This window comes from Chiroxiphia lanceolata, chromosome 8 (assembly GCF_009829145.1).
Source record: "Chiroxiphia lanceolata isolate bChiLan1 chromosome 8, bChiLan1.pri, whole genome shotgun sequence".
Lineage (NCBI taxonomy): Eukaryota > Metazoa > Chordata > Aves > Passeriformes > Pipridae > Chiroxiphia > Chiroxiphia lanceolata.
Window position 1 is genome coordinate 19078402 of NC_045644.1, and position 22068 is coordinate 19100469.

At 38.2% G+C, this 22068-nt stretch overlaps 2 protein-coding genes across 2 annotated transcripts in view; one reads left to right on the forward strand and one right to left on the reverse strand.

Annotated features, from left to right (window-relative positions):
• The window catches only part of MAPK8 (mitogen-activated protein kinase 8), a 137352-nt gene that overhangs the window by 92539 nt on the left and 22745 nt on the right, over positions 1 to 22068 (reverse strand). The window lies entirely within an intron of this gene.
• Positions 1 to 22068, forward strand: part of FRMPD2 (FERM and PDZ domain containing 2) — a 73766-nt gene that overhangs the window by 36670 nt on the left and 15028 nt on the right. The window contains exons 20-38 of the mRNA XM_032695359.1: positions 302 to 409; positions 530 to 646; positions 1112 to 1347; positions 1911 to 2015; positions 3239 to 3332; positions 3803 to 3888; positions 4079 to 4226; positions 5216 to 5430; positions 6265 to 6363; positions 7518 to 7870; positions 11110 to 11404; positions 12321 to 12479; positions 13138 to 13312; positions 14374 to 14584; positions 15761 to 15798; positions 18297 to 18383; positions 18814 to 18878; positions 20479 to 20640; positions 21501 to 21669. Of these exons, the coding sequence (XP_032551250.1) occupies positions 302 to 409; positions 530 to 646; positions 1112 to 1347; positions 1911 to 2015; positions 3239 to 3332; positions 3803 to 3888; positions 4079 to 4226; positions 5216 to 5430; positions 6265 to 6363; positions 7518 to 7870; positions 11110 to 11404; positions 12321 to 12479; positions 13138 to 13312; positions 14374 to 14584; positions 15761 to 15798; positions 18297 to 18383; positions 18814 to 18878; positions 20479 to 20640; positions 21501 to 21669 (2922 nt within the window). The remainder of the gene's footprint in view (positions 1 to 301; positions 410 to 529; positions 647 to 1111; positions 1348 to 1910; positions 2016 to 3238; positions 3333 to 3802; positions 3889 to 4078; positions 4227 to 5215; positions 5431 to 6264; positions 6364 to 7517; positions 7871 to 11109; positions 11405 to 12320; positions 12480 to 13137; positions 13313 to 14373; positions 14585 to 15760; positions 15799 to 18296; positions 18384 to 18813; positions 18879 to 20478; positions 20641 to 21500; positions 21670 to 22068) is intronic.

A 22068-nucleotide genomic window follows, 5' to 3' on the forward strand; every position in this document is an offset into this window, starting at 1 on the left:
CTAATTTATGACTCTTACAAGAAAGTAGTTGGGGGTCCTTTAAAAGTAGGAAGCCAGGAAAGCATTCTTACTGAGAAATTATATTTAAATAGCGACCAAAGTCACCAGCACACTTTAATTATAATGTAAGTTTAAAGCTCTCCCAAATCAAGACCTTGATGCCATGTAAATCAGAGCTCCCCATTCCTCAGACCACGTATAAAACTTACACCATTGGAGTAAGAGCCTTTTGTGCTCCTAAGGTTCACCTTTTCTAATACTGCCAGTGTCTCTGTGTTTTCATGCTATCTCATTTTTGCAGGTTTTGTAATTATTGGAGGAGAAAATGTAGGAAAATTAGACCTTGGTATCTTTATCGCTTCAATTATCCCCGGGGGACCTGCAGACAAAGCTGGAAATATCAAACCAGGTCATTATCCTTAGTTTTTAATTAGAATTAAAATACTTGCATAGTTTAAAGTTAGCTACTCTGGATTTATTTCCTCATTTAGATGTACTTTGTCTTGGTTTTATCTTTTTTTTTTTTAAGGCGGACGACTCATCTCTGTGAATAATATTAGCCTTGAGGGTGTTTCATTTAATACTGCAGTTAAAATCATACAGAACTCTCCTGATGAAGTGGAGCTCATCATCTCTCAACCCAAAGGTATAAAGGCAAATGCCTTTGCTGTCTATGGAATGCTAATAGTTAACTCAGGACACTCATATTTATTAGGCACTGGGATGTAGTAGTAGGTTCTTGCTACTCAGTGCCAGTTATAATAACCATGCGAGCAGTGAAAATAGTCAACTTCTAGCAGGTATCAAGTGATCTCTGTTTTATGTCAGTGTGAAAAAATCTATTATGGGCTGCATTGCTGAACACTAAGGGAATTCTGGCATTTCTTTATCTGATGGAGAGTCATAGTCCTCTGCAGTGATGAAGCAAACACATTTCTCCACACTTATAATAGCAGCGCTCCATTGTACAGTGACTAACTCATTTTATGGATCAGATCTCACAATCAGTTGAAATAGGAAGTTACTTTGTCCTCCTGTTCCAGGGTATAGCAATATTTGCCTTCAAATTTACTTACATTCAGCAATGTTTTATTTTGGTATGGCTTTACAGACTTGTATGAAGAAGGATTAAATGAAGAAAAGATTTTATCAAGAGGAAACAGCACTAGTGGATCTGAGATCTCTTGTGTAGACAGTGGGAGAAAAAAGATTCAGGATTGTCATACAGCTCTCCCCAAAGAACAAGACATAAACATAGATGAACTTGAAAAGACTCTTTCCTGGAGTATAGCACCAAAATTGGGCTCTAGGATTCCAGCTCCTTCAGCTGATAGCCTGGATGCAGAGGTAACTGAGATTTTGATGCTACTCAGTAATGTTACGCCCAGCATATAACATATAACAACATAGCAGCTATTAAGAATGGAAGGTAACTGAGAAATTAAAAACATGTGAAAAGGAGAATGAAAACCTTGGAATAAATTACATTGGAAATGTCAAAATCATAGACATGTCTGAAGTATGTGAATGGGGAAATGTTCTACAAAATGTTAGTAAAAATTTTCCTTCCTTTTTCAGTGGAGGCACAAAGTTTTGAATCTTTTCTCAAACTCTCTTTTAAGTTTTCAACCAGTCACAGAACAACAACATTTTGTGTCTAATTTTCTACTATTAGACATCCTTCCTATATATACTCAGCTTATGCACATTTAGACAGATTGTATTTTGAGTACCATTAGCATAAGCTTCAAATAATATCAGAGATATAAATTGTATCATTCCAGGTTTGCAGTGAGAGCAGGATCAAATCCTTTATATCTTCTGCAAATGCTCTCTTCATTCCCCCCCGCGCTTTTTTCTTTTTAAACTGAGATGCTGTAATGTCATTAGTGTTTATATTTTTGAGACAGGTAGCTGATTCTACCCACTTACCATCTCCATCAGAAACGAACTCAAAGGAAATCTACACAGTGGAGCTTCTTAAAGAAGATGGGACTTTTGGAATCAGTGTGACTGCAAGTGTTACTGTTAATCTTTCATTTTTTCTGTCAAACTGTTACATGACCAAGAACAAAGGCTCTGCTCATTCCCCGGTTCTTACCTGCACGATCTGTGAAAGAAGTGTCCTGGCATAAAGCACATGGGAGTACAAACCCTTTTCATCCTTTCTCAATTTGAGAACAAGATCTACCACTGAAAGTGGAATTTGGTCAGGGAGGGATATAGCCAGAGACTCTAGAAAACATGACACAAAGAATTCTCCAAGTCATGATGGGTTTTGTGGCTCCTTTGCAGCTCCTGTAACTTCAAGCCTGTGTCCGTAAACAGATTACATGGGACCATGGCAGAGCTCAAGCAGTGGCCACAGACACTGTTTAATTGTTGAGAGCCCCTGACATGGCTCTGGCCTGTGCCTCAACAAGCAGTATAATGGAAGCCATCCCATGCTGGGGAGCTGGAAGTTTTGCTACGTAGATTCAAGATAAACTGTGAATCTCATTCTGAAGGCCAGAGAAAGGGCCCTAGACAACTTTATTTTGTAATATAAGGAAAACCAATTCTCTGTGTATTTAGAGAACTGGGGAAGGCAGCAGTGAAAACTGTCTGCCACATTTGAATAATAATTAGTTGTCCTGCCTATCAAAGTTGAATTTACCCCTCCAGGCTGAGATGTCTTCACAGTCTTTGTTGAAATTGAGTAGGAAGCAACAGCCACTCCATTGCCTGCAGAAGAAATTAAGGGCTGTTTTTTCATCTGAATTTGGCCAGAGGATATATATGGACAGAACATAATTCTTAGGTTAATCTGGAATTTTTCTGAGCTGCACAACTTGAGGTCCACAAGTTGAGGCTTTATATATTGTCAGAAAGGTTAATAATTGCAGAATGGATATTGCATAGCTTAGAAGCTGGGCAGGAGACTAACTGAAAGATGCAACCTCATCTTCATGTGAGCATAGGGAAAAATTTATGAACATTTAGTTAATGTTTTTATATAGCCACACAGAAATGCATCACATTTTCCTGAGAAAATAAAATAAGATAACTGTCTATGGAAGTATGTTACAACTAGACGGGGGGTTGGAGTAACATCCTCTTTCCCCTTTTTCCTATATTTAAAAAAAAAAAGTAATTGCTGAAACAGTCGCTTTGCAATGCATGTATAAGTTGCTTTGATTTTTATCACAGGAAGAACATATGAAGACTCCACTCTAATCTGTGGGCATATGTTTTGCAGGGTGGAATTAACACTAGTGTGCGTCATGGCGGGATATACGTGAAGTCAATTATTCCCGGGGGACCAGCAGATAAAGACGGACAAATAAAGATAGGTAACACGTCTGGCAATAAAACTCTGGGCTGCAGAACTCAATGTTAGTGGGGACAGTGAAACACATTTGGGATTAGAGATTTTACAACTGTGAAATGTAATATGCAGTCCATCATTCCTCAGCCTGTCCCTGTACTACATGTAGATATCCCACTGCAAAATCAGAAGCCTCACACCAACACTGTAGAGTTACTCTCCGTAGGTGCCATCAGACTACTGACTCTGACATCTACTTTCAGTGATACTGGTATAACCGGACGCTATCACTGCATTTACTTAGAGAATACCCTGGTATGTTTTATGTGCTAGTTATAGAATGCTGTACAACAAGCAGTATTGCTTTCCTATGAATTAATATTAATTTGATACATGTAAGCATGAAGTCCTACTGTAACATGGGTAGCCTCAAGGTTTATACCCTCTTAACCTGAACATCAAAACAACTTGACCCTTTTTTTCCTTTTGCCTCAGGTGATCGTCTGCTGGAAGTAGATGGCATCAGCCTCTGTGGCATCACCCACAAACAGGCTGTGGAACACCTGAAGAAATCGGGCCAGGTTTGTACAATAGCAGAGCTCAGTAAGATACACAGTAGACTAAACTGGACTTAGTATGAAGTACAGTAGCAAAGGAAACCCACCCCCTACCCCCAATCCATTCCCCCTCCAACCCCATTCTCCTGAAAAGTAAAAAGACTTAGGGCTCACTGTGTACTGTGTAACTGGAACCTGTTCATCATTGTTTTAGATTGCCAAGCTGGTTCTAGAAAGGGGAAACTATCAACTGGCAGAGCCAGGTGTGACTGCTAATGACAGAAAAGAGGACCAATGTGCAGTTGTTCCTGTGGCAACATCCTTCACAGATGGTACCAAGGACTACTGCTTTTTGACAGATGGTAAGTGATAAAAAAGGAACTCAGGGTGACTTCCTACAATGTACAAGAAAGGAATGAATGAAAATAATTCTGTGAATTTTCTGTGAGTTGGAAGGAAAACTGTACACTGAATAAAATGATTTCTGATGTACTTAGAGTTACAATTGCTAAAGGTAGCTGAACTTATCCTAGATATAAATACTGTATCTCTCAGACTTGGTGAGATGGGGCTGGCAAGGGAATGACCCTGCCTGTACTCTATGACACTCTCAGGCAGGAGGCAGCTGTGTCAATGTGTTCAGGCTGTTACCCAGAGAGAGCATCGCCAGCACAACCGCTGATGCTGTGACAGTGGTGAAGCTGGGGTGAACTGCTGCCTCAGGGCCAGGACTGGAGACTGTCATCATTTAATTTCTTAAAAACAGAAGATTCAGAGATCACTTTCACAGAATTTAGCCAACAAATAAACGCTGTATTTTTTACTGAAGGTTGTCTCATAAACACTAAGTTTGAACCATACCTTTCCTCGGGGAAGTTACTCCTCTACATTGTTGCTAGGAGAATGGAATTCAGCTACAAGCATGGAATTTGGGAATGGCCTGATCTCTCATTCTCAACTGAAAGAGCAGTAGTTCCAGCTTATGCTGGTTAGTGCTGGAAATAAACTAACCTTGGGCAGCTACAGAATAGTAAAATTTATGCAACATTTACAGAAGAATGTCAGAAGAGGATAGCATGTGAACTCTTTATGTTGGTACAAAAGGCTTCTGCTCTTGTACCAGACTGCAAACAAAAGGTGGAATAGATTCCAGTTCTCCCTATTCTGCTTGTGAGATTTCAAGAACTTGTGTAAGATAAAGGAACACCAAACCCTTCTTTTGCCACTACTAGGAGTAGATCTACCTCTGCAGCACAGAGGGAAAATGTCTGTTGAGAGTATAGTACATCAGCTCCTTAGGGAGTACATATGTCATGGTCCCCACTTTTTTTCCAATCTCTGCTTTGAATAGATAATACATTTGAAGTGAAATTAACAAAGAATTCTGGAGGCCTTGGATTTAGTGTTCTGCAAATGGAAGAAGATTCTTGTGAACACCTTGGAGGAGCTATTGTAAGGATCAAAAGACTGTTTCCAGGGCAGCCAGCTGAAGAGAATGGAGAAATTGAAGTTGGAGACATCATTTTAGCTGTGAATGGGAAACCTCTTCGAGGGCTTTTGTATCAGGTACCAGGCAGTACTATTACTGAGCCTCTGGATGGATAACAGGTTAATAAAGACAATGGGATAAAACTATATTTAAACTTCATTATCACCAGAGGGTGGCAGAATTTGCATATAATGTGATTTCTTTGTAGGATTCCTCTCTAGAACTCTTATGGAGAATTTTCTTCTAAAAAATTCTTAGAGAGAATTTCTTCTGCAATTTAATTTATAACATTCTACCACTAATGCATGAATTCTATTGTTAGATGCACACCAGCTGTTAATTAGTTGTTGTTACGCATGATTGGAGCATTTTCCCCCTGTGGATCATTTGTGCTTTGTAATGTCATGCAGATTCAAATGTCCCAGATTCAAATTTCCACCAGGTGAGGCAAATCCAGTGTAACTTTTTTACCTGGAATGAAAAATTCCACACTTACATGAAGAAATTAAATGGTAAAAGTAGGCTACATATGGATTTATTTTTTTTCATCATAATATGGCAGTTTGGGGAGCTGTGCTAATGTAATTGACCGAAGATGTGTCGCTGCCACATTCTGCTTTTCTTCAAGAAAGAAAATTAATTCATTTAAACCTATGTGTCTGTTGGTGGAACAGAGGTTTGTAAATAAAACTAACTTTACTTGATAACCAATTAACTGGATACATGCTCACATATAAACTATAACAATATATGACAACCCTTCAGTAGAAAATTTTGGCCCTCAGAAACTGCTGAGAGGCACAAACACCAGGAATTTAGCATTCACAATAAAAAATATCTTCATCTCAGTTGGTAAAATGATGTGTACTATTGACTGTGTTCCATCAGAAATATTATTCCTTTCTGCTTAGGATGTCCTGCACTTGTTGAGAGGAGCTCCTCGAGAAGTCACACTGCTACTTTGCAGACCACCAAAAGGTGTTCTTCCAGAAATAGAGCAGTTTGCCCTGGTAAGGCAAAGCTTCTGACAGAAACTTACTTCTGTAAACCTGGAAAGGCACTAGTATCCAATCTTGAATAAGGCAACCTTCCCTTTTCTCCAAGGCCCTCTATTGCATTTCTTTCCCTTCCTGGCTTCAACTCAACCTCTAGAGTTCAACTGATATTTCCTTAGCAAACAAAATAATACAAATCTGGCAGATGTGAAACATATTTATCCCAGTCCAACAACTTTTGAGTTGCAATACTGTCACTGGAATGAAACAGCACATACCCAAGTAGGTCTTCTAGTGGTGGTTCTAAAAATGTTCTATTAGATCCTCAGCCAGAAGCTATTGTAACTCACAGGCTTGGAGTAGCTATATTACTCCAAAAAGTGAGAGGAAACTAAAGAGCTTTCCCTATCCAGACTATCTCTTAACGAAGTTAAATAAATGAAATAATGGTTTCAGCAGGTTATCCAGCTTCCTACTGAGAGTTAACAGAGTCTGCAGGGGGAAGAACAAAACACAAACAAAAAAGTCCCAAACAGTTGAGACTGCAGAGCTAAAACAGTGCCATTAGATGTGCTAACATTATTATTCCTGCTTCTTGAACACAGCTCATAGACACATACACAAGTACTTTTAAAATGAACATGCATTTGCATTACTCATGCTCCATGCAGAATGGCCTGCTTATGGTTCCTGTCCCACTAGGATTTATGGACAGACAGAAATGACTGTCAGAACCATCTCCAGATAACAAACTGTCTCCTGTTGCTCCCCTGTAACATGTCCTTGGCTGATTTCTATGGTCAGTTGCAGAAGGGTCAAGTCTGGAAGCTACTTCTACAGATTGAAGAGCATATAGACAGAGCACTGAGGCATGAGATGAACAGAAATAAATAAATAAAAAAAAGGAACCTCTAGAAAATAATTCATTGTGAACTTGTGTAGTAGTTCCAACTGGAACTTCTGAAGAAGGTGAAAGATAAGCATAAAGACAAAAGAGTTATTTAGTGAGAGAGTACCTCCCTTACGCTTTTCTCTCCCTTCCAGCTACCATTTGATATTTTCCGATTCAGAAGCTTATTAATATTGCCTTTTCAAAATATTTTGCTCTTAAAGGGAAAATGATAGGATATTAAAGAGGAGTTACATTAACCTTTCTGTTACTTTGATAGACTCCAGCACCATCTCCAGTCAAGGAGTTTGTGGCAGAAATGCCAGGTGGAAACAGTATGGATCAATCTACCAGTGATGGAGGTAGTACCTCTCCAGACCTGGAAGACTGCCTGGATTCTCCAGTGGCAGAAGATTTCAGTGAGCCTCCTGAAGATGACAGCTCAGCTTATGAAGAGCAGGAAGCTGAGTTTCAAGAGAAGACCATAGAAAAGCTCATGACTTCCAGGGAGAGTTTCTATAAGCATCTTTGGAAGTTTCATCAAGAAGCTTCCAGTTCTGAAGTATTACACTCCCTAGAGGAAGAAATGAAGCAGAACTGCTACTCACCATGTGAATTTGGACAGGTCAAAAGGTAGGAAATACCAAAATCTGCTCTACAGTCTTTCCTTCAACTCTTAGAATTTTGAAAGTGAATTGCTGAGGTTTAAGTTCAGGGGTCTCTGCTTCTAATCACTACTGATTACTGAAGATTTTGTTTTACCATCTTATTCTGACTCTCCTAATCTGCTTTCCCTATTTACTGTCATTTTCTTAGAATTTTGCATAAGTATGAATTGCAAGACTGTTGTTACAAGTGCTACACTACTGTAATTGTTTATGTTGTTCAGCTGAATCTGGTTGCCATTTGAAATTAGTGGAAAGACTCTTGACTTAAATAGGAAGCAAATACTTTCTTATTTATTATATATTTTTTTTTTATTTCAACCTTTTTCAGAATTGACTTAGGTATGAACTTTTTTTCTTATTGTGTGATCTTTCAATTTCAAATTTTTTTCATAGGAATTAAAAAAAAATCAGAAGACAAACTGTGATCAAGGAGAAAAAAAAAACGTTATTTTCTGTTTTCTGATCTTCACAAGCCAATAGCAGCCCTGAGACAGAGGAATTATACAATAAAATACAGTGCAAATGGATTCAGTCTCCTTTTACACTCTTTTGGATCTATCAGACACTGGCAAACGGAAGACAATCCATTTCATTTTCATCATCTTTCCCAGTGCACAAGAATATAAATTATTAGAACAGAAAAGACTGGTGCAAAGAAAAATTAAAGGTCTTCTACTGGCCTTTAACTTTAAACTTTAGTAATTTTATTGAAAACTAATTTCCATTTTTCCACACAGTCTCTTGAAGTCTTTTTGTTACTTTTAACACTCATCAAGCACAGACCCAGACAGATATTCCAGTGTCTAGGAAGTTACAGCACTAGGTGACTGCAAGTCAGGTGGGGCCATAATGGCACTTCATAATTTTAGCTTCTCTTTGTTGAAAGGACAAGCTTCACTTGATTAATGAATGAAGCTCCTGCTTACAAATCTGCTTCTCTACTGCTGAGAGCAAAACCAGCAGAAATATGTCTGTAGCAAACATATTTGCCAAGAAATACAAATTCATCAAAACTACATTTATTGTGGGAAAATATCAATTCCAAGAAAAGTTTTGGATTATTTCCAAGAAGGAAGTTCTGAAGTAAATGTTTTTTGTTTGATAGATTTTCATTATTATTTAGTTTCAGCTTTTGCATTTTCAAAAGGCAGCCAGAGCAGTTTAAGATGGTATACATTTTAAACAGTATTTTAAACCTCATCTCAGTCTAAATGATCCTTCCAGCTAAAAATACACACACATCCCAGAAGGAAATAGGCTTTAATAAAGGAATTCCTTTTGATTAATGAAGAAATTTCTTCAGATTGCTCAAAACATTTCATGCAAGTGTATAAATCTTCTGATATGAATTTTAGAAGTTCCCTGCTCAGAGTTTCACATGGAAAATTCCTTTCACTCTTTGTCAGCATCAATAAGAAAAAGCTGCTTTGAAAAACTTCAGCCCATTGCTTCCCCTGTGCAGACCTGTGTAGGGGTCACGAGACTCCAAAAGAAATTCAAGCATCTCAGTGGAGCCCGTGTGTGGGCCTGCAGAACCAAGACTTGTGTTATTTCCTGTGATGATATAGAACTGTGGTAGAAGCTGTGCTATGATTATGCCACTCACTGCTGGCTTGTTGCCTTGAGCTTGTTTAGCTCTGCCAAACACCTTTCACACCCTCTGAAGGTCAGTCAGCACTTCACTAGCATGTGACAGCTTCTATGACATCCGCTTGGACCAACATCCATTGAACATACTCTTTTCTTTCCTCTCTCCAAAAGAAAGGAGCAAACTGTATTTGTTGCTATCCATAAACATTTCTTTTAATTATCACACTTTTCTTCCACACTATTCTAAGTATCTTGTCCAGCTATTAAAGTAGAAACTGTCAGCCTCATTCTCATCTTCCCTGTGCTACTGGAGACATCCAGCTTCTCATTTCCTCCCTGTACAGACACATGCTACCAGACTAGATGGCTTCCCTCCCTGAGGGCATACAGCACCAGCCCATTCGTTTTCCTTACTTCCATCAGTATTTCAAAAATACCATACTAACTATATCCAACCAACTATATCCTAACTATATCCAACCAAAGTGCATGTTTTGCTACTCTGTTTTATAATTTCTTTCTGACTATAGACAACTTTTGAATCAAAAGCTTAACAATGGGGATCTTCTGTGATTTCATACAAGAAACGCAATTAGTTTTTCTTTTAGTTGTCTGTGTTTGCTTGGGAGATGGTAGCTCATTTTTATGAAAGAACAAAAGATCCTGGGTGACTTATATAAGAAATGACATGGCATCTTTGCTATGTGAAGCATTAATAAAAGCTATGCCATTTTAAGTGTTTTTTTAAGATGAATGAAGTTTAGCAATATTTCAATAAGGATAGATATGAAGAAAACCTACGTTGAAAAAAATGGTATTTCAAGCATTTTTATAAGCTTTAATGATAAATTTAATGGGAGACAATGTCATAGTAGTTTATTAGGGTTCATTTATGACAAAAGCCAAAACAATATTAAGCACAACATATATGATTACAGTCTGGGCTGGAACATCAAAAGTGCTGAATACTTTGTCTGCAATATAGTAGAATTAAATCAACAATAATTTTAGTTCTAGTAGTTGAATAAATCCATTGATTTCTGTAGGACAACTCATATGCTTCCAGGCTTACAGAAAGAAGTCAGGACTTATATTTTTCATGAAGAGACGGGAATCATTTCATATTTCGTGTTTCTGGTCTGTGCTCAGATACCTAGAAAGACCAGTAGAAGCCAGAAATGTGGCTATCATTCCTTTTTTCAAGAAAAATGAAAATATAAAAATTGTAGTAGTATTGTAATGTGCATACCACTTACCAGAAAAGTTAATTTGTTTATGGAAGATGAAATAATAAGTAATTTGGGCATTATCTGATTATTTTTTCCCAGAAGCAACACAAGTATGAACTAATGCCTCAGAAAAAAAGAGTGCAAGATTTTGCAAAGGCAGTTTTCAAATTATGAAAGCTTTTTAATCTTTCAAGTAGCTTAGCAAAATATTGATTTTTTTTTTCCCGTTTTATATTAACATTGAAGAATTCAGACAGCAATTCAATATCATAACTAGTACTTCAGTTAAAGTTAAAAGGTCATGCATAAGCAGTAGACTTTTCAGTGGCCATTTAATAAAGCATATGGAGGAAAACCCCAGCACTGCAATCTTTTTATTTTCCAGCCGCGTATTTAATAAGAATCATGATGACCTATCGAACACAAAATGTATGCCTGAAACTCTCTCTCTAACCCCTATTGATGAAGAGTATCTCACTGTCAGCTCAATGCCTGTGGCCCCACTTTCACGAGGAGGAAGCTTTGAGACTCTCTCCGCAACCACTGCGACCCCACAACCACGTGTTTGTGGTCCCTTATCATCATCCCCACCTGCCAGAGAGACACATGACAGTGACAATGAATGGGAAGACTTGGAGGAACCAGAGGAAGAGAAGGAAGAAAATGAAGATTGCACTCAGGTTTGTGACAGGCATCAAATTATTAACCAGTAGAATACAAGGGAAAAGAAACAACTTTAAGAGTGTTACATTCTTGAACATTATTTTTAACTTATTTTCTATGCTATTTCTACATGACTTTTTTTTTCTTTCCTGAATATCCACTATCTTCAAGTAAAGCAGACCTTCCACTAAGTCTACCTCTCCAGAATTCTTAACCGTTTGCCTTAAGGCCATTTCCTTGGTCTTTACATCTTACTATTTCTCCAACTTTCCAGCATTCTGCAGTATTATTCTCAGTGTACAAGGGCTTAAAAGTCCTCTAGTAGCCTCTAAAATTAATTGGAGTCAGCTACTTGGTTTTTTTCTGTCATCTTTAAAGGCCATGTGGAAAATCACTTTGTTACAGTGATGTTACTGTAATGTTCTGATAAGAAAGTATGATCTTTGTGCTAATTACTATTCAAAATATAAGGCTCAATCTCCTGCCAAATGCAGAACATCTTGCATTCCTACTGACACTAATGAGCTTTGAATTCCTATTAATTTGGGAGCACTGTGGACAAAATTTAGCTCCATCCATTTCCTTCAGTGGGACATTAATAGCAATAACAACCATAATCTTTGCACCCTCCTATTGCAACACTTGTCAGCTCAGAGGACTCCAGGCCTTTCTTTACATATTTCAAAAGCCAAAATTCCAGGCCCAGGTGGCATTCTCTGCCTTATTAGGCCCTATCAATCAATCAACATGAAACTCCACAAGGTAAAAAGAAGGAAAATTAATTCTGGAATATAGTCAGAGAAACCCTTATGTATACTCTTGTTTATACCACCTGAGGATCTGATTCCTATCTGCATATAAAACATAATGGAAGATGTTAATAAAGCAACAGAAAAGCCTACATCAAACATATCTTGTGCATGTTTTTAATAGGAAATGGAGATATTTGTGACTTTGACCAAGTCAGAGAACAACGGGTATGGATTCTCTGTAGTTCTTAACAAAGTGGATACCTGCCTGTATGTTGATGAAATCTTGAATGACCCTGCTCTTTCTGATGGAAGACTGAGAAGGGGAGACAGAATCATTATGGTACAGTAACTGTTGGAGTTTATATAGAGGAGAAAATATTTGCAGATCAATCTCATTTAGCTTTGGCATTCTTCCTTTGGTAGCATCCAGTTTATCTCACATTAAGGTACGCAAGTGCAAATGAATCATATAATAAATCTCATTCTGCTGACTTCAGTTGGATAAATTTCAGACCAAATAGATTTTATGACCAGGCAAATTACATGAATCATCTAGCACCAACACAAGACAAATGAGACATTAAATGCCTTCCCAATTAAATGACATAAACTGAATTAATGTAATAAGATAGGTGACGTACAAAGGATGCAGGAGTTATGTCCTTTGTAATGTATGAATAAACCCTTTTTTTCCAGTCTGGTTCTTGTACAAGTTGTTGCATTAGACTCTCTTCCTTGTTTTTTTGCAAGAAGACCTTGAGTTTCAAGAAAAAAAAAAAGCTATTTTTATGAAAGCTCTGCATTCAGAAATATAAAAGTTCAAGAAGGAAATCTTACTGCAATTTTAACTGTTGCATTCACTGAAATGAATACCACAGCAAAGCAGTAACATGAAAATGAAAACCAATTTAAGTTCAATATGCAAAACTCAGAGTGGAGGGAGAAGTACATGATGATCAATGAGATCTATGACATGATTTTCCTTGTTTGTCATTTAGGTGAATGGAATTGATGTCACATCTTTACCATGCAATGAAGTCCTGACTTTACTGCAAAGCTCTCCTCCTGATCTGCACCTTGTGGTTGGTCGTGCTGACAATGATCTGCATCCCTCTATTAGGCCAGATGAGATTCCTGTAATTACTCTCACAAAAGGTGCCAATGGACAGCTAGGTGTGTAGTAAATACTGTGCTTTCTATTTTGGACGGGGATTACAGCAATCATAAGATAATCATAAGCAACTGTGGTCTTGGATCAATATGATTCAAAGTGACCTTGACACCTTTATGGTCTCTGCCATCACCCGTGAGCTTTATTTTGAGCAAGGCCTAAGAGGGAAGACTCTTATTAGACCAATGAAGAGAGCTGGAAAAATTATCTTTGCATTATCACCCTATCAGCTGAAGTTTCTGGCAGACCTTCAGTCTCATATTTTTATGTTACTGATATACATAAGTTGTGGACAGTTAGATAATAATGTCTACTACCTGTGGAAATACATAAAGATCTATTTGGAGAGAAAGAAAAAAAAAAGGTAAAGTTTGAGAGGGATGAGCCACAGGCTAGGGCTACATTTTGCTACTCAAAAAATCTCCACTCAAATCCTTGATTCACCATAGGCATAAGGCATCGTGCAATACAAATGATAAAAGGAAATCCCCACAATGTGAGTATCTCGGTATTTCTGCAGAATGTGGTGACTACTGGACACAGATAAAAACTGTAGGCTAACAGGAAACAGTATGGCTATCTTTGCTCAGGTACTATATCCTGTTTTCAGGTGAGAAACTACTTTCTTCAGAGATTCCTTGAATGTCACTGCACCGTTCAGACTTCCATTGTATAGGTATCTCCTCAGTTGTCATAGGCCTCCATTCCCTATCTGAAGACTGTGAGGCACTGAAGTGCTCTGGTAATGAGGGAGTTACTGCTATGCAGCTGAGAGTCCTATTGAAATGACTATTGAACATCAGGTGAAATAAAGCGCTATGGAATCACTGAAGCATAGAGATGGACAGCATCATTTAAGTTTTTCCATACTTTTTCTAACATCTAATGGCATTTCACTCTCTCAGTCTAGCTTGTATACCCCATCTTATTGGGGCAAGACTTGTTTATAAAGTCAGTGATTTATTCAGCCTATGACTCACATCAATTCCGCTAGACTTTATGTCACTGACAGTGAAATTCAAAGCACACTGCCACAAAAGATGCTTTCTCTGCATTATTCTAGGCTTGAAGCTGACAGGAGGAGCTGGAAGCAAGTTACAAGGTATTTATGTGCTAGAGATAGTGCCTGGCTCTCCTGCCAGTGTGGAAGGCAGTTTGCAGCCACGAGATCAGATTGTTTACATCTGTGGACTATGGACTGAGGGCATTAGCCTGGATGATGCAGTGAGAGTGTGTGAAGCTGCCACGCAGAATGTTCAAATCAAAGCCACAAGGTAAATCTGCGCATACTCGATCTCAGTCCTAATGGTGAAGCAGGTTTCTAAATTTTGCATCAGCAAGCCAATCAGCACAAGAGAAACTACAAGAAAAATGCTTTATCTCAAAGGTCTGAATTTTTCAACCTGATAAATAACATTCATAAAATATCTTAACTCCATGTAATTACAACTGACACAGCGAGTACAAGTAGACTCACACCACAAATGAGAACTTCAAATTTCATCGTCCAAATACAAATGTGAACCTATTAACTGTGAGGCTGACCACCATTTTCATGTATCTCATTCTCTAGAGAAAATCTTTATATTTACACCACTAGCATCAATCTTTTCCGTCCAATCTCAGATACACAACTAGAGGCAAGAAACTACCTCTGATGAGAAATTCTGAGTTCCTTCTAACAGCCAAACATTTAGTTAGGTACTAAAAATGCAGCATTTAATCTGCAGCATGTAACGAAAAGTCATCCCAAGCTTAAACAACAACCTGCAGTAATGGATTTCCCTCATTAGTTCATGGCTGTAGTTTAGATTAATTATGTTCCACAGTCTGGTATAGCACCAGCACAGATCCTGCAGTGATACAGAAATAGCTTTCAAAGATCTCAGAGGAACAGTCAAATATTAACCCAAAAGCATGTGAAAAAATAAGTTACATAACCAGAGTGAGTGATAGGATGGCTGTCATCTCTGTTTTAACATAGTTCAAACCTTTATCAATGTTTTATTAACTTTCACTCGTCTAGCAGAAGAAACTGCCGCCTCATTACACTTAGTCAGTAGGTAGCACACTCTGATCATCAGAATTTACATTCTAAGGAGACAAATAGGAGAAACAGGATAGAAGAACTTAAAAAAGAGCATTCCCACTTTATAGAGAAGTAACCGAAGCTGAATTCAAAATGTACCAGAAAGCAGTTCTGTTTTGGCACAGGTGATTTAACATTCCCATTTTCCCCAAAACCACTTAAATAAAATGTTTCACTACTGTTAAATAAAATAAAATATTTTATATACTGATATAAACGCTCTTTAGAAAAGCACCATTTACAAAATCATAGAAGCACAACTACAATTTAGACAACTACCTTTCTAAAAATAATTTTAATATGTGCTTTACGAAGCATGCAGCTCTTAATGGCTCACGTATTTCACTTTTTCTGCCCTCAGAAATGGCAATCCAGTGGTTCCTATAGAGCAGGAAAATAGTAAGTAAGGCTAATATTTTTGGGTTTTAGTTCAAAACTTGCTTCTGATTTTGAAAATAAGCATAAACTATTGATTCATTGCATTTAAAAAGCTATTAACAGATTGTAATTTGGCATTCAGTATTTCTGTTACAGCCATTCTAAGGTTGTGAAGAAAATTCGGTAGCTATTTAGACAGAAATAAAATGTATAGTTCTCTGTAAAAAAAATAATTTATTACATTTTGCATAGTCTGTTTCTATTTCTAATTTTTTGTTATTAAATGGGAATTTTATGTGGTCATATTTCAACATCTGTTTTGACTGAAACTATTCTTTAACAAGTTTTCTACCCTTTTTGAGCCACTATTTACTGTGAGCCACTACTTCATCATCTAGCCCACCTTTCAAAACTGTTATCAATAAACTACAGAAAATCAGAAAGAGGCAGAACCAATATTTCTCAGTTAACATAAGAGCATTCTTGTCAGGAGATATTTAATACTATAACTGATACAAAACTTCAGTATACATCTTCACTACAAAGACTTGACCAGTATTGCTCTAGCAGTAGAAGGACCCTCAACAAGCAGAGGTTGCATCTGCACCATCAGGTGGAAGGATAGGTATCATATCTAGGTCACCACATGCAAAGTGTGTTAGCTATGAAAGTAGGAATTCCAGTGTACATTTGGCTGCAGGATTAAGTCAGGCCTAACCCCAGTTTCATTTACCTGACTGGATATTTGAATTTTTTATTTTTTTTTAATCATGCAAAGATGATCTCAAAAAGTAACCCTGGACCAGAATTGTTCACATGCCTACACTCATCTGAATACTGGCATATGGTTACCTGAAGAAATTATTCCAAGTCAAGCTAGTTACAGATTTCCTACTCTACCACATGTACCCATGTGTTTGTTTCTATCAGCTGAAGCGGTTTACCAGAAGACATAAATAAAGCTATGTGTACTCTCAGTTAATGTGGTATAACTAAAGCATGGCAAATGTATGCCCTGGTAGGACCTTGGTTATACAGCCTTGCTCCGTGAGCTTTGCAGATTTGAGGATTTCTCAAGACACCTTCAAAAAAAGTAACCAGGTCCAATTCACCTCTGATACAGAGTTATGAACTCTACACTGGTACAGTTACCTGCCTCTCTAACAAAACAGGATGTGTAAGGTCCTGCACCTGGGTCGGGGCAATCCCAAGCACAAACACAAGCTGGGTGAAGAATGGATTGACATCAGCCCTGAGGAAAACCACTTGAGGGTGTTGGTAGACGAGAAGCTCAACATGACCCAGCAATGCACACTCGCAGCCCAGAGATCCAACCATGTTCTGGGCTGCATCAAAAGAAGAATGACCAGCAGGCTGAGGGAGGTGATTCTGCCCCTCTAGTCTGTAAGACCCCATCGCAAGTGCTGCATCTGACTGTGGGACCCTCAAGAAAGAAGTGAGTCCAGAGGAGGACCATGAAGATTATCAGGGGGCTGGAGCACCTCTCCAACGAAGACAGGCTGAGAGAATTGGGGTGTGTTCCGCCTGGAAAAGAGAAGGTTCCATGAAGACCTTACAGCACCTTCCAGTATCTAAAGGGGCTACAGAAGAGCTAGAGGGACTTTGACAAAGACATATAGTGACAGGATAGGGGGGAATGGCTTCAAAGTGAAGGAGGGCAGGTTTAGATTAGATATTAGGGAGAAATTCTTTACTGTGAGAGTGGTGAGACACTGGAACAGACTGCCCAGAGAAGTTGTGGATGCCCCATACCTGGAGGTCTTCAGGTCTAGGCTGGATGAGGCTTTGAGCAACCTGGTCTAGTGGAAGGTGTCCCTGCCCATGGCAGAGGGTGGGAACTAGATGGTCTTTAAGGTCCCTTCCAACCCAAACCCTTCTATGATTCTTCTCTTTTATAAGCCACTTTAAAAAATCTACAGTACTGTGGTATTTGGTGTTCCGTTTGCTGTCATCGCTGATAGATTTATAGAGAAATCTGTAATAATTTGTTATTAAGAAAGCAAGCCTTCATTTTTATAGATTCTCATAATTACAAAAATGCATATAAAAATTGCAATTGCAACAGGTAGCATTTTTTAAAGAACACAACATTCATCATTTTCTATAATTCACATATTAAGAGTACTTTGTGGAAGTCAACTAAGATCACCAAGATATGATAAAGCAAAACCTCAAAACTGGGGGTGGGTGGGTAGAGGTGTGTTTCTTTGTCTGCCTGATCATTTCCACATGTTTAGAATGATTCAGTCTATTCTCTGATTGTTGTTATAATTTTTAAAACAGCAGTGGCAGAGATGCAATATCTCTGCAATTGTTTATATCCATATGCAAATTGGCAAACTTAATCACGCAGTATAAGTGTCTCAAATTGCCTTATATACTATCAGTATTGGATTTTGAAACTTTGTTTAATAATCTAAGCACAAAGTTTACATTCCCATGTGTAGATGAAGGTTAGCAGGAGGCCTGTCAGAACAAACATACCTGTATGTTTTCAGGGCCACTGGCTGAGAGAGAGAAAGGCAATATTTCTTTGTCAAATGAAAACCTGAATTCCAGAGAACAGCATCTGTTGCATCAACACGGTAAGTAACTTTGCATTTTTCAATTAGAATTTGTAAAATTTTGTGCCTTCTCTGAAAGAAACTAAGTCTCTAGGTGGTACTGGCAGCATCTGGGAAAGATTAATGCTTCATAAAAAAACTGCCTCCTTTGGAGTTGCAAAGAACATTTATACCTGTTGTCCATCTGGTGTCTTAGATGCTATAACATGTAGCTTTTAAAGCTTGTTTTGGATCCTGCTCACGGGAAGGTAAAAAGTCTCCAGGGATAATGCACAGAAGGCTCAGTTCACAGTTCAGGAGTTTGAGCCCATAGAAATCCACCAGATTTTTTTGTATTTTATATATCAAATATAAAATGTTTTATTATGTCTCTGAGTAAGATTTTGAGTGTTATACCATAGAACAGTTTACCAGTACAACTATGTAAAAATTATTGCTGCATTTTTCACAGAGAAACATTTGGAGGAAACAAACTGTGGTGCTGAGCAAAACACTCCTGATTCTCCAGAATGTAAAGTAAGTGATAATTTTAAGTGTGAGATGGTCCACTAAATGAAGTGGGCTATACAGAGGGAGTTTTTTTCAATAGTGGTATTTTATGTATTTTCTTCCTCTCCAGTTTCTTTGAAAATATGAATATAATACACTTGGAGAGTGTCCTTTGAAGTATAGAATTGCTTCAGCATTCATGGACTAGAATGTACTAAGCACTTCCTGGGGCCAACTCTTCTGTTGCTGTTTTTCACTGCTTAGAAAGAAAGTAGCACAGGAAAAAGACACAGAATGTCATAGCGTGGGATTCTGGGGAAAACAGGTGTAATTGTGAAACATTTTCCACAACAATCTTTGAAACCTGAGATTAAACCCAGGGGATGGTTGGGCACTGTAACAGACTCTCTGGGGAAGTGGTCACAGCACCAAGCCTGATGGAGTTCAAGAAGCATTTGGATGATACTCTCAAGCAGATGGTGTGACTCTTGGGGATGGTCCTGTGCAGGGCCAGGAGTTGGACTCCATGATCCTCATTGGATCTCTTCCAACTCTGCATATTCTGTGATTTCTGTGATTGTGTGATTCAGTAATAGGTTTCATTCTGAAATTATCAGATGGACATTTGAAAAGAGGGTAAAATTACCCCAGCCTTTGGACTATTATGCAGCACTGACATAGACCATAATGGTTTGAATTTGGCAAGAGGAATGCCATTTCTGAAATTATGAATTCCTAAAATACACAGGAATTTTTCTTCAGGAAAATACCAACATTCGGTGCTTCAAAATTCTTACAAGTCCAAACATAATTTCTGTTTGTGAAAACACATGCAAAACAATGTTAATTGAAATTATCTACATGGACAGATATTTCATGTGAATAGATCTACTAGTTTCCTCTTGATCGTGGTTTGCAAAAAGGGCTGCCTTTTGTTAAAATTAGACCTCCAACCTGGCAGAAAAATTGGAACAACTTCCTCACTTTTGATTAAGTCATCCCTATTACTGCTTCTTCTGCACCATTTAATCCATGATGGTTTATCTGTTCAACTTGCGAAAATAATTTCCAAGATTGATATTTGTGACATTGGAACTAGTCATGCTGCAAGTCCTAAACATTTCTAGTTTGCTGCTATTTCTGACATAGTACTTGACCCTAAAAAGGCAGCTGATTTTAAAACCAAATGAAGTGCTAAAGCCAAAGAGATGGAATGTAGGGGTTGCAAGATTAAGATTTTCATTATAGAACAATGAAAGAATGAACGATGTACTGCATTAATGTCATGCTGGAGATCGGAGTGCCTTGTTTGTCAATGACGGTGATTTATTTGATGTATTATAAAAGGATTATAGAAGTACACATTTCTTTGCTCCTAAGAGGTTATTTTCCCCAGCAGCAATTATTAAAAAGATTATGAAAATAGTATGTACTATTTTCATTCTGATACGTACATGGAGCTGCTATGTTGATCCCTAGAAGCTCTATACATCTATTCAAGACTAGGATATATCCCATAATCTACATCAACTAGTGAAGTATAATGGGATTTCTTGGTAATAAAAATGCAAAAAAACCCACAGCTGTGAATAAACTCCACTTTAGACTGCATCCTTCTCTGTTGTAGGACTTCATTATTAAGATCGAGCTGGAAAAAGCAGAAAATGGAAGCCTAGGATTTGCACTGGTAGGTGGAAGAAATGGCAGGGCCATCCTAATAAAAGCCATCAGCCCAGACAGCATTGCAGACCTAGATGGGAGGCTTCAAGTTGGTGACATTCTACTTAAGGTAATGCTTGTTCTTCATTGCTTTGGCCTCCATTTTCTCTATATACTCTATAACAAGCCTCTGTTCAGTATAAAGATTGTGCATATTGGAAATCTGGTGCTGCTTGGCATAGTAATATGCAGAAGGTGATGTCCCTCACCTCCTGATGATCAGAGGATTGTTCTGGGCCCCCTACTTCTTTCCTAGAGTTCAGCCTCCTGTGGGACTGGGCCTCTCCACAGCTGGCAGTTGGACACTCCAGCAGAGGCAGACCCAGAATAGCAAAGCAAGCAGTAAACTGTAACTACACCATACTGTATTTGTGCCCAGTGAAGATTACAGACGAAAAGATCAGGGAAACAACTGTTAGCTGAGCAAGCCTGCATGTAACAGCTAACCATGGGGACACTGGGAAGAACCTTCATGATGCCAGTTAGATATTATGAAGACAAGCAAAGCTGAAAACAGAGATTTTGATTATTTATTTAAAATCTTACTATCCTAACCACCTTACCTTACCACCTTTTAATATAAATCATCCTTTTTTTTTTTTTTTTACCCCAAATTATTTTTTCTTCCCCCTCCAGGAGTTTCAGTATTTTCTCTTTGCTTTTCTGTTTTTCACTTACTTCCTTTGCTTCTCCATCTTCTGTCTGAAGAATGGGGGAAACACTGTCCTCTTACTGTCTCAGACCGTACTTTTGTGGTGTCCTGCTGGCAATTATACTATAAGACGTAGAGAGGAGAGGATCAAGCAAAAACTGGAGAAAATGAGGGCACATGAAGTGCAAAGAAGTTATGTAAAGATTGCTCAAGGCTAGGATATGTGATTAAAAAAAATCTTTCTGGAATCTGGAAATACAAATCATTTTATTTTTCAGGTGAATGAGACTTTTGTCTCTGGTCTGCCACGCCAAACAGTTACGGATTTGCTGCGCAAGGCTCAAGGAACCGTTCAACTCACAGTCTGTCGAAGTGTGGCTTTGCACTGGGCTTATTCAGGCCATCAGAGTAACAGACCTTCCCCCACAAACACAAAAGCAGAGCCTGGTAAGCAGCTACATCCACTCAGTGTATGATAAAAGTGGGATTATGTGTTGCCTGAACTCATATTTCCTATTAGCAAAACAATTCAATTTTGCAGTGAGTTTGATTCATAGCTGTAGATACAAACACATTCTTCACCTTGATCTGCAGCACTGTCTAAACTACTCAAGACACAGGACCACAGGAAAGGAATATCCAAGTGTGATTTTTAAGTCTAGGAACGGTGGAAGCAAAGCTGCAAGGCCCTCAAAAATGCTTTAACTCAGCTTGTGTTTTTTAGTCATGAATCCTGGTCTGATTTTGCCTCATTTTATACAACTTACTGATGGAATCACAGCCAGCTGCTAAAATGCATTTCCCAATAATTCACATCCCACCATTCCTACTTATCTCCTGGAAGCA